Below are 17,287 nucleotides of genomic sequence, written 5' to 3'. Positions count from 1 at the left end.
ACTCCGACACACAACGCTGCCAGCGAGATAACCGGGATCAGACAGGACTCGCCAAACTTGGGGTACTCTGATGTAGTGGGGGGGGCGACGGAATCCCCAATATTTATGCCTTAAATAAGTGGGGGGGGTTTGGTATTTATTGGTCATTTTTATTCTAGCATCAACCCTGGAATCTGAATTTTTATGCTGTTTATGCTTTTTTTAGGTCGCGCTCCCCCTTCTGTATATTTTTTGTGAATATTTGCAGGTTCTGACCAAACCTGAGGGTTAACCCCCCACCTGCCACACAGGAGCCTCATTAATGGAGTCCAGAGAAGGCTTTAAGTTGCTGGAGAGTCTCAGCGGGGTTAAGGTGCAGTCCCACTGATTCAGCTCCTCGGTAAGCAACATAGCCGGGGAAAATTAGGTAGGAATCGCCAAACGTGGGGTAATTTGACGTAGCGGCGGGGGATATGCGGCCGGATAATGTGACGGAATCCCCAGTATTTACGCCGCAGATCGGTGTTTTTTGAGCAGTATTTACTGGCTGGGCGAATCCCGGGATATTTCCACAAAGTAAAAGAGTTGAAGGAATCAAAAAAACGCCGGTCTCTGATTTAATACAAAACAGTCACGCGGCACCATAACTAACCGGATTTTAGCATATAGTAACACGTAGAGCAATATGGTATGACATCATAGCGCCTATACCATAAACATATGTGGAACTTCCAATTATTATAGATTTCATTGATATTATTTACATTATTATAGATTTTATTGATATTATTTACATTATTATGGATTAATTTTCCAATTATCATAGATTTATTTTGCTTCCGTTACATTGTACCAACAGAACAATAGAATAGCGGATTCCGTTAGCGCTATTACAATACGAGGACGAGGAAAATAAATATTAAATAAAATAATATAAATAAAAATATATAAAATACCATTTAAAAAAGAATGGCTTAGAAATTGGAAAAAATCTATATATATATATATAAAATAACATGTTTTCTGTTAGAATCTATAGAGATTGGGTCTTTTTTAAACACGCGGTGAGCGCGGTGTCCGTATCGCGGGTATCACCTGTTCGTGATGAAAGGCCTCGTGCGTAGAACAGGCTGTATATCTTCACTTTAATGCTATATACGTTGAAAGCGCTCCACGTTCTGTTTATTTAAACATAAACCGTCCCGTCTTAAATCTCTTTTATGAGAAGGATTCTCGCAGACTGGAGACGCGGCCATATTCTTCCCGTAAAAAATATTTATTTGAAGTCTGCTTCCTTTTTTTAAAAAATCCGCGGAAAAACGGAAAAGCCGCTTTCCGTGTTTTATTGGTTAGGGGGTCTAATAAAATGTATCGCACCTTCATAGAACTGTAGGCGAGAGTAAAACTTTAAACCGCGACTGTAAGTAAGCCACGTTAACCCTTTCGGCCCCAAAAGGAGGGTTATATTACTATATACAGTGCTGGGGGGGTTATATTACTGTATACAGCGCTGAGGGGTTATATTACTGTATACAGCGCTGGGGGGTTATATTACTGTATACAGTGCTGGGGTTATATTACTGTATACAGTGCTGGGGGGGTTATATTACTGTATACAGTGCTGGGGGTTATATTACTGTATACAGCGCTGGGGGTTATTACTGTATACAGCGCTGGGGGTTATATTACTGTATACAGCGCTGGGGTTATATTACTGTATACAGCGCTGGGGGGTTATATTACTGTATACAGCGCTGGGGGTTATATTACTGTATACAGCGCTGGGGGTTATATTACTGTATACAGCACTGGGGGTTATATTACTGTATACAGCGCGGGGGGTTATATTACTGTATACAGCACTGGGGGGTTATATTACTGTATACAGCGCTGGGGGTTATATTACTGTATACAGTGCTGGGGGTTATATTACTGTATACAGTGCTGGGGGGCTATATTACTATATACAGCGCTGGGGGTTATATTACTGTATACAGCGCTGGGGGTTATATTACTGTATACAGTGCTGGGGTTATATTACTGTATACAGTGCTGGGGGTTATATTACTGTATACAGTGCTGGGGGTTATATTACTGTATACAGCGCTGGGGGTTATATTACTGTATACAGTGCTGGGGGTTATATTACTGTATACAGTGCTGGGGGTTATATTACTGTATACAGTGCTGGGGGTTATATTACTGTATACAGCGCTGGGGGTTATATTAACAAATAAAGAATATAAAAAGGCCTGAATGGAATGTTTTAAAGAATTCAGCAGGAGATATTAGAATTTATTTTGAATGCGTTGTTTAAATGAAAATATTTTGATCGCATAAAATCATGAAATATCTGTTAAAAAAAAACAAAACAATAATATAATATGAAAATTTGTGAAAATGTTAATGTTTATCATTAAAACAAATATATGGAAAAATGAACATTATCATACTTCCCAACAGTCCTGCTTTTTACAAGGCAGTCCCAATCTCTCAGGGGCTTCCTTTGCAGCTGTCAATGGGCGTCATGAGTTGGGTCTATGGGCAAGGCCAGGGTGGCCACGCCCACTTCAGGCACATGTGTCACTTATTTCTGGTCTAGCCCCGCCCCAAATATCCCAATTTCCTGTAATCGATGAAATAGAAGCCTTTTTCCCCCAAAATATAAGCATAAAAAATATATTACGCTGGGAAAAAAACCTATGAAATGTTATAATAGGAAATCGCAGAAGAATCGAGAAAAGCCTAAAGTACATAAGATCTTTAAAGTTGTGTTTTCGTTGAACGGGCTTTAGTCTGACTGGAAATGGAATAAATCTCCGATTCTAAAACTGCAATTAACGCTTCATTTATTTTGGCCGAGCGGAAAGGAAAAAAAATGAAGGACGAGAATTAAGAATATTAAATGGTCGACAATATTGAACAAATATTTTCTTCCACAGTAGTGAAGGTAAGAAGAGCTCGACGGGCAAAAGAACTACAAACCAGGAGAATTTAAGGAATCTAAAAAAAAACAACATTTTTGAGACCAAATATTTTTGATTTTAGTGATATTTTAGTCTGTCCTGAGATTTGTATTATATGTTTTTTTTTATTTAATGTTTCAAAATATTCTTGGTTGAATTTTGTTGTAATTTTAGAATTTTGTCACGAGTACAGAGGCAATAATAATAATGGCGCACATCACGCTCACGGACGGAATATTGGCCCCCAGTGTAGAGTAATATTGGCCCCCATACTGCAAATGAAGGGGCCTGAAGAGGAACCAAAGTAAGAAACGAAGGTAGAATTGGATGGTATGTTTGGTTTAATAAAGATAAATTTAACCATTTCATCTTTTTTTCCATAATTCTTAACAGGTTTTCATTGGAGAACCAGGGTTTCAGTGAAGACCTCCATCGGAGGTCGCCATTAGGTCAAGGTGTGGTCAAGCTAGACCTCCATAAATTTGACCAGAATTTGTCGACCTAAATATTAAGTCACTTTGTCACCGCTGGAGACGGCCTCTCGCACAGCATATACCCTTACATCAGCATTAGACATTCGCTGACATCTAGAAGTCCACAGAATGGAGTTATGTGCATTACTTCCAAGCGACAGGACAGTCTTCTGCTCTCACGCTCCGGAACAAAACTGATTGAACGCAAACATAAATTAATGATGGTGGGGAAAAAAAAATATTCTAAATTCCACCATGTGAAGAACTGCTCACAGTTTTAAAAAATGGTCTCTCGCTCCAAACAAGGCTTGGAGAAGATACAAAATATGTCCGAGTCTTGGCCGGTCCTCGACCAAATAGCTCCTGAGATGAGAAGCCCCCCACCAAAGCCAACCATGTGTTCTTCATTCATTGAAAATGAAATCATTGATCTCTTGTGCATTTCAGAAGCTTCTGACCCTTCTCAGGCACCACATTGAGTTCTACAATTGGGGGCATTTTGTATAGGAACTGTTGCCCCCCCCCCCCAGTCTAGGAACCAAAGGCAGCTGCCTGACTCGCCTGGTCCAGGTCACTTATAGATGACCCTGAAGTTATGATGGTACCACACGTCCTATGGAGTTCCATCAGCCCACATCATCATATGACTCAAAGTTCTACCACATCTCCACATCCACCACAGGACAGATCATCGTCTGCTGGATCCTTACAATAGTATTTCAAAAATAATGCCATCATTTCAATTTAATTATTTGTAATTTTGTAATGATTAAGCAATTACAAGACTCGTCTTCTAATCATATTGAATGATGTCATCAAATGTCACAATAATGTAATAAATGCATCAGAATGAAGCCAAAAAACAAAATGTGTTTTGTCATCATCTTGTGCAATAAATCGTTTCAAAGAACTGGAAAGCCATCCCGAGAGCGGGAAGCGGGTTGTGTGTCTGATTTCTAGAGATATTCTGCGGCTGATTATAAAGCTAAATATTTAAACGTTAGCTCCGGGGGCCGTATTACCCATTTCTTCTTTTATAGAGGTCCTGTATATAAAAAGTATAGAAAAAAATATTTCTTGGGCAATCGGATTCCAACAAATTTTAATTTTAACAATTTTCCAATTTTGTTCATTCTTATAAACGTTCAAAAATGAGGAGAAACCCCCAACAAAACAAATATATAACGTATATATAAATATCTCTCTCACGTTATTATAAAGAATTATTTTAATAAAAGAGATTTATTGACAGAATCACCGAAAACCTTTAAATTCCTGATTCTCACCAGAACTAAAATAAAGTCACCTCTCTCTCTTCGTGCGCCCTCCGGTTCCGCGTCTCTTACGTTAATGGGAAGTGCTTTTCCACCGTTTTGCTCTTTGGTTGTATCGTTATAACAACGCACTAAGTGGCCCATCAGCGGCCCCCCTGAACGCACACGCTTTATTACACGCGCATTAAACAGCCCCGTGATGCCCAGACTGACATTTAACACCTCGCGCAGGCTTTTCAAACATCTCACGTTAGTTCTTAGGCTTTCCAAGATGTCTTTGCGGTTGTGGCCATGAATATTCAGGAGGCCCGTGGAACGCGTCTAGATCCTGAGGGGTTTAGATATCGACGTGTTTGGAGGATTATGGAATAAAGCGGGAATTACGTCTCTATAAGCCTAGTATCTGGATGCGTACAATGATTAACCGCTTTGTGACCACCGACATACCAGGAACGCCACACAGAGAGGGTTCTTTACCACCAGTGAGGTACCTGGTCTCTCAGAGGTTCTTCTCCGATGCATTATCCTGGCCTTTTTTGAGAGTGGATACGCGTTAGGGCCTTTTTCGCCTGATTGGAGGAATGGTTGTCCCCGGTGGTGAGCGCCGAGGCTCGGCCCCCGTTGCGGAAGGACATGGAAGAGCCTAGGATAACGAAGAAGCCTAATACTGTAGACACAGGGAGGCCGAGACATCGGGTCAAACCTGTAGTGGCTACCACCATTAACTAGAGTCTTGAGTCTTTAGGGGGTTCATCCCAGTCACGTGGGATAAATGGGCAGATTCTCTGGGTTTTTACCCTAATCTTGGGATGAATGGGCAGATTCTTAGGGTCACACACCCGGGAGCCAACTCATTCATTCATGGTGTCTATAAGGACCGTCATTAGAGCCACTCCAATAGAATCTTTGTGATCGGCTGTTCTTATTTGAAGGGTTTTAGAGTCGGCAGAAAGTTCCCAGGTATGCTTAGAGTGATGAGAACCGACGGGGAATTTGGAAGAAACAACCGCTATTTTTAGCAGGGTCCGAACAACAAAATTGTCCCATTCTGCTAGATTTTTAATGACATTTCAGTTGTTTAATGAGGTCACAGGGGAGCTCCACGCACGATTTTATTTCAGAATTTTGTCGAGTAGGCTGGAAGAATACCAACTGACGTACGCAAGCCAGAGCGACCCGACGGATCAATTGACGTAAGTCATTGGTAATCTGGTGGGCCACCACGAGGCTCGTTCCTTGTGATACTCATCTCGCTTTGAGTGTGGAGCTCATTAGGTCCACCAGATGATGAGAAGGGACCTTCATCGAGATGCCTACGGCCTCAGCTGAGGCCGCGTGGCTGATCTGCTCGCATTTGATCTGCCGAAGGAAGTCGGAAGCTTTTGATTGTCCAAAAAAACGAAGCCAACCTCTCTTTCTTCGTTGAGGTTCCAGCCTGTAGGGTACGTCGACGGCCTCTCCTGAGTTTTCCGAGAGTTTGTGTGTGCGTTAGAACAGTGTGAGACTGTGGGCCTCTCGTTTGATACTAATTAGTTTGAGCGGAACGCTGGACTCCAACATGTCTCCCATTAATTGGTATCCGGGGGACTGGCGAGGTCAGCCACCTCAGACGCACATCTGTGTTCTGTTACATGTCCCATAATCTAATGATTGGAGGCACGGCGCAGACGTCGGCTAATTATTTACCCCCGAGGACTAACATATTCTATCCGCAGAATGTTCTAAAACCCCCGTATCCCTGAAAACAAGCTGTGCGCAGGCATCGGCACCAATATCTCAAATTAATCATCATTTCTATCAATAATTGTAAATGAGACCCGAGAAATATTAACTCTTTAATAGCCTATTGCGAAGATTCTAAGAAAATGCGTTACCAAAATGGCTCAAATGCCGGCCTTAATGGAGATCTTAACTTGTCATTATTTAAAGATACATTTAAGTGAGTCACCTGCATTCAAGCAGGGATATCAGCCATAACATACTGGGAGCAAACGCACCAACTTAGAGTCTAAGTTGATCCTAGCTGGGGGGGGAGGGTTGTAGGAAGGAGTGCGCTCCGGACTGAGAATCTGCCCCTAAACCCTGAGATTGGGGAAGAAACCCTGAGACCCGGGGCAAATCCGGCCCAGTAATCTTGTAAATGAAAATGAAAAGTGTCAGGGTGGCAGCCTGTGGCAGAGACAGTATTATCCAATCAATTTCCCATCCTGATGTTCTCTCAGCAGCAATCAGCAACTTAACAACGCGGGAGAGAGATAACTTAACGGGGAGGAATAATCCTGCAGATCCTGAAGACATGGTATTTCCAATAAATAAAATGTTGATTATTTTAATTTGGAAAGAAACACAATTTTCTGGTTTTTTTTTTTTTTTGAGCTGTAAAAAATGTTTTTTTAATTTCCCTTTTTATTTGGGAAATAACTTTTTAGATTAATATATATATATATATATAGAGAGATGTTATTATTGGCGCCACATAAATCTCATCAATCCCAGCCAAGAGAATTCACATACCCCCCCCCCCGCGTAAAATGATAAATCACCCTGCGGAGACAAACTTTCCTTATAATGCATCAAAAACCCACAAACGGATTAACGAGGAACGCGATTTATTTGGCGTCGTTTACTTGAGAAATGTTTCTTTCATAAACCTGTCTGCGGCGAGGTTAATGAACATGATTAATACTTCGGCATATCAAGGACGTACGACGCGGGGGATGGGATGCATTATTATCTAAATTAGGCTATTCTGACCTAAAAAAAAAGGCAAATAAATAATGTTACAAACAGGGAACAGCTGCCTTTACTGAGAGGGTGGTGGATAAGTGGAACCGTCTCCCAGCAGAAGTGGTAGAGGGTAATACAGTGAGGGTATTAAACATGCATGGGATAGACATACGGCTCCTGAATCTAAGACGAGAATAAATGAGATTATTGAGAAGATGTTGATCGCCCCCCGTAGTCGACAGATATTTCGAAGTCTGGATTTCGGTAAAATATATAATTCGGAAACAATTACAGAAAAGCCGTTAGTTTTTATTATTGAGATTCCGTTCTATTATTTTTTTGCGGCTGTTTCACGCCTGACGTCGCTGAGATATTTGGCGGCGCGCATGAATAATCGGGGCGGTGACCTGGGGATAATTCACTTTTACAATAATTATTAATTTCCCAGGAAAATGGCTACAAATACAAAGCGGGGGGGGGAATAAACGGGACCCAGAGAGGGGGGGTCGGGGTTTTCTTGCTTAATGTCAATCCATCTGGCGCATTAAGTGTCATCAGGCGCCCGCTGGCCTTAAAGTGCCGAGACCACCACATGACCACCAGTCCCGTCACCAAAGACACGCAATACCGTTCAAAGGTTTGGGGTCACTCGGCTGTTTTCATGGAAAACAAAGAAATTTCTGGCTGTAACATAAATTACAAAAAGGGCTTCTAACCATTAATTAGCCTTTTAAACTTAAACTCTGATCAGCGAACACAACGTGCCATTGGAACACAGGAGTGATGGGAGTGATAAAGGGCCATTGGAACACAGGAGTGATGGGAGTGATAAAGGGCCATTGGAACACAGGAGTGATGGGAGTGATAAAGGGTCATTGGAACACAGGAGTGATGGGAGTGATAAAGGGCCATTGGAACCCAGGAGTGATGGGAGTGATAAAGGGCCATTGGAACCCAGGAGTGATGGGAGTGATAAAGGGGCATTGGAACCCAGGAGTGATGGGAGTGATAAAGGGCCATTGGGACACAGGAGTGATGGGAGTGATAAAGGGCCATTGGAGCACAGGAGTGATGGGAGTGATAAAGGGCCATTGGAACACAGGAGTGATGGGAGTGATAAAGGGGCTCTGTGCACCTATGAAGAGATTCCATTAAAAATCAGCTGTTTACAGCTACAATAGTCATTTCCAACATTAACCCCGTCTGCGCTGAATTTCTGATCTGTTTCATGCTATTTTAATGGGGAAAATGTGCTCTCCCCCTGAAAAACAAAGAGATTTCTTAGTGACCCCAAACTTTTGGACCGCAGTGTATATAGGAATAACAAATAATTATACGATGTTCTAAAATGATGATGAAATGGAGGCCCCGTTAAGAAGCCGCGTATTCTGAGGTCACTCCAACACGTTTGGTAACGGAGCTGTGATTTTTGCAACTTTTGTGATAAAACGCAACGTAATTTTTCTTAAAAATGAAACAGTCCTGATTTGCTGACGGTTTGTATCGGGCCCCAAGATTTATGATGGTGGCCCTGTAACCCTTTATATTACATCATACAGTAATAATAGAGCGCGGGCGAGAGTGAAAATTGATGGTAACATTAAGAGTCGTCAAGATACCAAATTGATGGTAACATTAACACATATTATGACAGACTGTGACAGAAGGAGAAGGGGGCCTTGTTCCCGGGAGCTTACAATCTATCAGGTGCAAATGTAATGATATCAGAGTGAATATCCCACCTAAATTATTTTCCATATAAGTCTGAAATTATTATTATTTTCCCAATTATCAAAAACATATCGGGGTCACACATTTTGAGATCTGTTTTATATACAGCGTGATCTCTGCGTGATATTCAGTGCAAATGAACTCAAAAATTTAGAATTGATACAAAATTAGTTTTTTTTTTGGGAATAGTTCTAAATATTTTGGGTTCATTTATATCTAACGCTAACAGCTTACAGCCGGGACGCGATAAACTATCACATCAGCATCTCTACTTTATAAATAGAAAAAGGGTCATATAAACACAGAACCTGCCGGCAGATCGGCCCCATCCGGCCCCCGTCTAGTCGCCCATTTCTCCTGCTGTAAAGACTCAAACCGTAATCAGTCGTTGGTCTCGTCTTAAATTCATAAAATACCCCCCAATAAGTGCCGCATCATGTAAAAGAAACATTTCATTGAGTATTGAGATACTGGTGCTGCTTAGCAACAGAGTCCTGTCCTTCTTCCAAAGCTCTTCCTCTATGTTTTACATCACAGCTCTCTGACTTCCTATAACCACTTCTAGTCTCCTTTAAACAGACCGCCCATCCTACGCCCCCTTCTGTGATGTCAGAGCTGAGCAAAAAAATAAAATATACCAAACTGCAGAAAAACGGGGCATTATTTCCAATGGGAATTCCTTTATTTAACAAGCGTCCAAGAGTAGGATATAATAATGTAATCGGGGGGTCTTGGTGAATATCGGGCAAAGCCTCGGCAGGAAATGTTGTTTATTTGTTTATTTGCTATAAATTGTCTCCTGCGTTAAGTAAAAGGTAACTTTGTCGGCCTTCTATAAAGTAACAAACGCAAAGTTACATCAATTGGCCGCCGAGCGCTGCCTTCCGCCGGCAGGAAACAGATCGCCGCGGTTACAATGACATTTTGGTTTATTTTATGTGGATTTTGTATACGCTGCCTGAACGTTAGCGCTTCAGAATGAAAGGGGAAGGGATAGCGAACGCTGCGGTTATTTATGTTTCACGGATTCCGGTAAAAATAACCGCAAGTCAGCGATCCGAGCGTCTGCGGGGGGAAAAACCCTAAATAAAACGTAAACACGATAATTATTATGTTCACGCGGCGACTGCTCGGACTACAGTCAGGGAAGAATATTTCAGATAACTTTGGTGAACCACAGAAAGAAAGAAAGAGAGAGAGAGAGATAAGAGAGAGGAAGGGAGAGAAGAGAGAGATAAAGATGAGAGAGAGAGCAGAGAGAAGAGAGAGAGAAGAGAGAGATAAGAGAGAGAGAGAATAGAGAGAGGAGAGACAAGAGGGAGAGAGAGAGAAGAGAGATAAGAGAGAGAGAAGATAGAGAGAATAGAGGGAAAAGAGATGAGAGAGAGGAGAGAAGAAGAGAGAGAGAGAGACAGAGAGAGAAGACAGAAAGAGAGACAAGAGAATCGAGAATAGAGAGAAGATACAGAGAAGAGAGATAAGAGAGAGGGAGAGGGAGAGAAGAGAGATAAGAGAGAGCGAGAGGGAGAGAAGAGAGATAAGAGAGAGGGAGAGAGAGCGATAAGAGAGAGATAAGAGAGAGCGAGAGGGAGAGAAGAGAGAGAGAAGAAAGAAAGAGAAGAGAGAGAGGGTGAGAGAAGAGAGAGAGAGAGAGATAAGAGAGAAAGAGAGACAAGAGAATCAAGAATAGAGAGAAGAGAGAGAGACAGAGGGAGAGAAGAGAGAAGAGAAGAGAGAGAGAGAAGAGAGAGAGGGGGAGAGAGAGAGAATGTTGTTTGGCTTATAAATAACAGAATTAGTGGTGTGGAGAAGCACAGCTGGGACGGCCAGATTTATCTACAAGGCATGCGATCCACATACAGCGCTTAGGTTTTTTTAAACTTTATTTTTATTCATTTTCTCTAAAAATGGAATAAATAAATAAATATATATATAGATAATTTATGTTCTACGATGCCGGCAAATAGCGAATTAGAAGCAAAAAGAGCAGTAAAGCAAAAGAGAAAATGTTTAAGGTTCTTCATCACAGATTCATTTTCCACGATTTATATTCTGCGGGAAGCCTCTTAGAGAACGGGGCGCTGAGTTCCCAATAATCAATATTATTTCTTAAATCGGAGACCCCGGCCCCGTCGGCTGCGTAACTTATTCAGCCGTTGGTCAGACTCATAGCTCTCTAGTTGACGTTTCCATATGTCCAGCACTGACTTCCACTGTAGGTTTTATCTCATTTTGCCCCAATAACCCCCCTTTGCAGACCTGGAGCCGCCGTTGCTGTCAGTCATGTGATATTTTGCGTGACTTTCCCGGCTCAATCACCACACTGAGCTGATGCTTTATGGCAATGCTAATGAAGTCCGTTCCTCCATAGACTTTCATTAGTCCTATTGGGTGATTAACACAGAGTCATTCTATTATATCGCCACAAGAGCTATGATAGGGAGTCAGGGGGTTTATCTAGTAGATCGGGGCTCAGATAACAGAGCGAGAATCATACAAAACATTATATTATGGGGCAAAAACTACAACTGGGGTAAAAAATAACACAGAGCGATATTTATGAACTCTGACGCGAGGAATAAACGAATGCTTTCCCACTGAAAGGATTTTTTATAAACTTACCGTGTTGTTTGGGCACTTTGGAGCTTATATGTCTTTCGCACCTTGCTTTGGCTTTCAGTAACAGGAAAATTTGTTCTTCCTTGGTGATGACATCATCTGCATCCACCTGTAAGACGAGAGAGGCAGGGAGGTGAGTACGCTGTGTGTAACGTGAAACATGCGTTCGTATCCCGCCGGGAGCGAGGTAAACGTTTCATAAATTTGGGATACTGGGACTTGTAGTCCATCGTAGCTGGTGTTAGAGCTGATTTATTAAAGTTCCCAGGCCTCCCCATTTTTGGTTGTTACTCAGAGTCGCGCAGGCTCTCTGCTGGCCCATTGAAGGTCTAATGCTGGCTGAGGACCAATCTAGCTGGGTTTACATGGGAACTGTCTGGCTCCAGCTAGCCGTTGCCCCCCACTGCGGGATGCGGGTGGGAGGTTCCTCTGACATCAGCGAGTGGTCTCGCTGACGTCAGTAGGTGGTCCCGCTGACGTCAGTAGGTAGTCCCGCTGATGCCAGTAGGTGGTCCCGCTGACGCCAGTAGGTGGTCCCGCTGACGTCAGTAGGTGGTCCCGCTGACGCCAGTAGGTGGTCCCGCTGACGTCAGTAGGTGGTCCCGCTGACGCCAGTAGGTGGTCCTGCTGACGTCAGTAGGTGGTCCTGCTGACGTCAGTAGGTGGTCGTGCTGACACCAGTAGGTGGTCCTGCTAACGCCAGTAGGTGGTCCTGCTGACGTTACGGGATACACGCTGTGGTTGGAGGGGAAAGGGACGGCGTGTAGGGGGGCCGCAAGGCCTCTCCCACGACTTGGAGTTTCCCTGTAGTGACCCGGAGGGTCCCCAGTTATGGTTCCATGGAAAGACAGTGATGTCTTCCATCGTCATCTCGGTGTCACCCTCAACATCGTCCGATTCCAGAGACGACCCAGGTTTGGAAGGAAGCGTTGACTCCGTTGGTCACGGATCCACGACTAAAATACTTCATTCCAGGAAAAGAATTCAGAAGTTCTGGTATCAGCCCGACCCTCGCAGACCCTCAGAGACCGTCTCTGACATAAACTTTCCCAAACAGTTTGCACGTCTTTGATGTCATACATCAAACAAGCATCGGCCAGAATCGTTTTTCCATAAGACGTTCATCTAAATAAACTTTGAATTCGGAACTTTGTGTACTTAAAAAAAAAACATAAAAACATAAAAAATGGGATACAAGAGATGAATTAAGGAGATAAATTTAAAAATGTATTACAGATAATTTCCGATATCAGGAAAGTCGCCAGAAAATAGGCCGTCTGTGAAGATCTGAGGTATCTTCACGATTTTCTCCTTTCCTCCAAAGTCTTAATCGCATAAAAACTACATAGAATCTTTTTGAAGACGTCTGCTGTCTCCATGGCAACAACCAATCAGTGCTCGGTTGGGTGTCACGTGACAATTAGACATTCCCTGAAAACATATGAATTTTCTAGGATATAACACTTATTTCTTAATTATTGTCAGACCTCAATATGGGAACTATGTGTGATTTTTTTTTGTTGTCCTCCTAGAAAAAGAGAGACCAAAAATTTGCCTTATTTGGTCTTTTAATATCGTCGTATTTTTAGAAAAAGTTTGTAATAAATCCCCGCGGATACGGGAGAAACGTCTAGAATTCACTCGCCCTCGGGCTCCCTGATGGTTATCACAGTTCACCGGCTAACGAGCGACATTATTTAACAAATTAACTCGATTAAACGGATAAATTAGAGCTTTTCTTTGACTTTAACGACGCTTCGTGTGATCGCCTGAGGCTGCCGTCACAAACCGAGCGACGGAGAGAAGAGCGGAGAGACGCGGGCTGCCGCCTCTCATCCCGGAAAGGATAGGTTTGGGGCAAACAAATGATACGATCACCAAATTACAAGATAAATTCTGTCGCCGGGAATTAATTATCTGATTGTAGGAAAAAAATGACCTAAAAATAGTTGGAAAAAAAAACGAATGAATTCAAATAATATCTAAAATATAAAATAATATCACGACTTTCTGTGGTTCTCAGGGCAGATCCTTAGGGGGGGTGGGCACATTTTTTGGGTGATAGCATGAAGGGGCAGATTCCCACGGGAAATAGACATGGTTTAAGGGTAGAGGGGTAGATCCTCAGGGTGAATAGGCAGAATCTCAGAGTAGTGGGGTAAAATCTGAGGGTGAACGGGCAGGATCTCAGACTAAAGGGGTAGATTCCCAGAATGAATGGCTATGATGTCAGAGCAAAGAGGCAGGCTCCAAGGGTGAATGGCTATGATGTCAGAGTAAAGGGGGGGGCATCAAGGGTGAATGGCTATGATGTCAGAGTAAAAGGGGCAGGCTCCAAGGGTGAATGGCTATGATGTCAAAGTAAATGAGGAGGCTTCAAGCGTGAATGGCTATGATGTCAGAGTAAAGGGGGGGCATCAAGGGTGAATGGCTATGATGTCAGAGTAAAGAGGGGGCATCAAGGGTGAATGGCTATGATGTCTGAGTAAAGGGGGTAGGTTCCTAGGGTGAATAGGCAGAATCTCAGAGTGGTGAGGTAAATTCTGGGGGTAAATGGGCAGGATATCAGCATATAGGGGCAGATTCCTGAGGGGGTTGTTATATCAGACTCAAGGGGCTGAATTTCAGAGCGAACAGGCAGGATCTCTGACTAACGGGTCAGGATCTCAGCGTAAAGGGGCAGTTTCTCACAGTCAATGGGAAGGAACTCAGAGTAAAGGGGCAAATAAGGGGCAAATTATCAAAGTGAATAGGGAGGATTTCAGAGTAAAGGGGCAGAATCCCAAAACAACTGGCCAAGACTCCCGGAGTGAAAGGGGCAGAATCTCAGAGGAAAGGGTAGGTTCCCGGGACGAATGGGCAGAATCTCAGCACACTGGGGCAGATCCCCATGGCCAATAGTCCATAACCTCGTATGACCCCTGCCCACCTCCATACACATCGGTTATACCTCTGCCTGCAGCTGCCTTTCATTGCCGCCGTCCGGCGATCGCACAACATATTAGCCCAGTCTTCACCTACTAATCAACCTTTCCGAGCAGCCGGCAGAATCCGTGGCACGGTGCCACGCCACCACGCACTCGCTCGCTGTCAAACATAACACACGCAGACGCGTAATTATATTTGCAGAGTAAACTGCCACGGTGACGGCCGGCACGCGCTCTGAGATTACAGAATTCATTATTACGGCTGTCTCGGGACAGTTAAAGGGACAGACGAACAAAACGAGACATTTCATTTCTTTTCATTAACATTAAAAATTTATATATTTTGTCACCTTGTTATTAAAACACAAGATTTTGTTACATTTTAAATCATATATCATATAATAGTTGATTAACTAATAAAGCCCCCCCCATGTCCATAGTTCTGTAAGATTTTTTTTTTAATGGAAAGACCAGATTTTGATTAAAAGTTTCCATTCGTCCAGGAGGTGAAATCTCGGGACAATTTCTCATAATCTAAAACAGAAGGTTTTTTTTTTTTTTTTTTTTTTAACTAAAAATGGGGGGTTGTTAAGGGGAACAGTCTTCCAGCTGAGGTGGTAAAACCTTCAAGCAGCTAGGGAAATGAGTAGATTAAACAGGCCCGATGCTCTTAGGTCAGGTAAAATGCTAATATTTTAAGTTCTATCTTCTTGAATGTATATTTTAATTCATATTTAATAAGATTTTAGAACGCTTACATGCGCCAGACACACAGTTTGCCCATGGGGCTAAAAAGCCTCGGGCCGGCCTAGATGGGGTAAAAAGTGGTTAAAAAAGCCGTGGTGATCCATGCCACATATTTTTAATGAGACGCGATATCCAATCAATTTATTTCACAATTTTCATCGATTTTAGGTATTTAACTTTAACGTTGAAATTATTGCCCTATTTTTTTTTTTTTTTTTTTTTTTAACTGATTCCAAAAATTAATTTTCATGGTTTTTTATTTTTATTTATTTATTTATTTATTTTTACACATTTTTCGCATGTCCATCAGCGCAGCCGAAACGTCTCGAGAAATGTCATTAAGACCTGAATAAAGTATTTATTTACATTCTAACGTTCTAAATGTTTTGATACAACATTCCGGGGGGGCGGAGACAGAACTGCAGGATGTCAGCCCAAAGCAATCAATGGAACGCAAATTGCTGTAATTTACTGAAAAATTGTTTTTTTTTGGGGGGGGGAGCAACAAAGGTCCCTTTAATTCCTTCGGTAGCTAAAGGCTAGAAACAATTTTTTGCTGTTTAGCAAGCTAGATTTTTTTTTTGTATGTTTTGGGGCTTTTTTGGGCAGAAAATGTAAATTCCAAATTCTGAGCTGGAACACGGTTTTATGTCAAATGAAATTTGATTTGAAAACATTTCTTTTTCTGATAAACGATCTGATTGAGCGGAGCCCTCAGCGAGTTTTCCTCCTCCGTTGATGTTCTCAGGGGATCCCACTCGTTTATTTTATCTGGATAATATCATTTCTGTAATGCGGTTTGGCTCGTTAAACGGAGCGTAACACACAGCGAGGATGAATCCCGGACTGTCCGAGAGATTGCAGCGCGCGAAAGGTTAATCGCATTCAGCGGGATCTAAAAACACCAAACTTTGAAAAGTACAAATTTGGGAAAATAAATAATCGGGCAGCTGTTTAGTTTGGTAACGAATATAAGGGGCAGTTGATTTTTTATTGAAGTTTTGATGTTAAAATATAATTGTGACTCTTTTTGGATCGCAGAATTCTCAGAGATTCTGGATGAACTCCGAATACTTTGGGGTTTGAGCCAATAAATGCATCGGAGACAAAAGGGAGGAGGCAGCAGGGGCGGATTAGCATTGCGGCATTGGGGGTAATCGCCCCAGGGCCCCTGGTAGCAGAGGCTACCTGCAGTCACAGGAGCGGAGATACTCTGCAGTCACAGGAGCGGAGATACTCTGCAGTCACAGGAGCGGAGATACTCTGCAGTCACCGGAGCGGAGATACTCTGCAGTCAAGGGAGCGGAGATACTCTGCAGTCACAGGAGCGGAGATACTCTGCAGTCACGGGAGCGGAGATACTCTGCAGTCACAGGAGCCGAGATACTCTGCAGTCACGGGAGCGGAGATACTCTGCAGTCACAGGAGCGGAGATACTCTGCAGTCACAGGAGCCGAGATTCTCTGCAGTCACAGGAGCATAGATACTCTGCAGTCACGGGAGCCGAGATACTCTGCAGTCACGGGAGCGGAGATACTCTGCAGTCACGGGAGCGGAGATACTCTGCAGTCACGGGAGCCGAGATACTCTGCAGTCACAGGAGCGGAGATACTCTGCAGTCACAGGAGCGGAGATACTCTGCAGACACAGGAGCGGAGATACTCTGCAGTCACAGGAGCCGAGATACTCTGCAGTCACAGGAGCGGAGATACTCTGCAGTCACAGGAGCGGAGATACTCTGCAGTCACAGGAGCGGAGATACTCTGCAGTCACAGGAGCAGAGATACTCTGCAGTCACTGGAGCGGAGATACTCTGCAGTCACAGGAGCCGAGATACTCTGCAG

General features: G+C 43.0%; 1 protein-coding gene across 1 annotated transcript in view; it reads right to left on the bottom strand.

Annotated features, from left to right (window-relative positions):
- PTH1R (parathyroid hormone 1 receptor) overlaps positions 1–17,287 on the bottom strand; it is a 126,413-nt gene that overhangs the window by 53,329 nt on the left and 55,797 nt on the right. Inside the window, exon 2 of the mRNA XM_053466130.1 lies at positions 11,773–11,878. Coding sequence (XP_053322105.1) covers positions 11,773–11,878 — 106 coding nt within the window. The remainder of the gene's footprint in view (positions 1–11,772; positions 11,879–17,287) is intronic.

Source organism: Spea bombifrons, chromosome 5, assembly GCF_027358695.1.
Source record: "Spea bombifrons isolate aSpeBom1 chromosome 5, aSpeBom1.2.pri, whole genome shotgun sequence".
Lineage (NCBI taxonomy): Eukaryota > Metazoa > Chordata > Amphibia > Anura > Pelobatidae > Spea > Spea bombifrons.
This window is presented reverse-complemented; position numbering and strand designations above follow the sequence as displayed.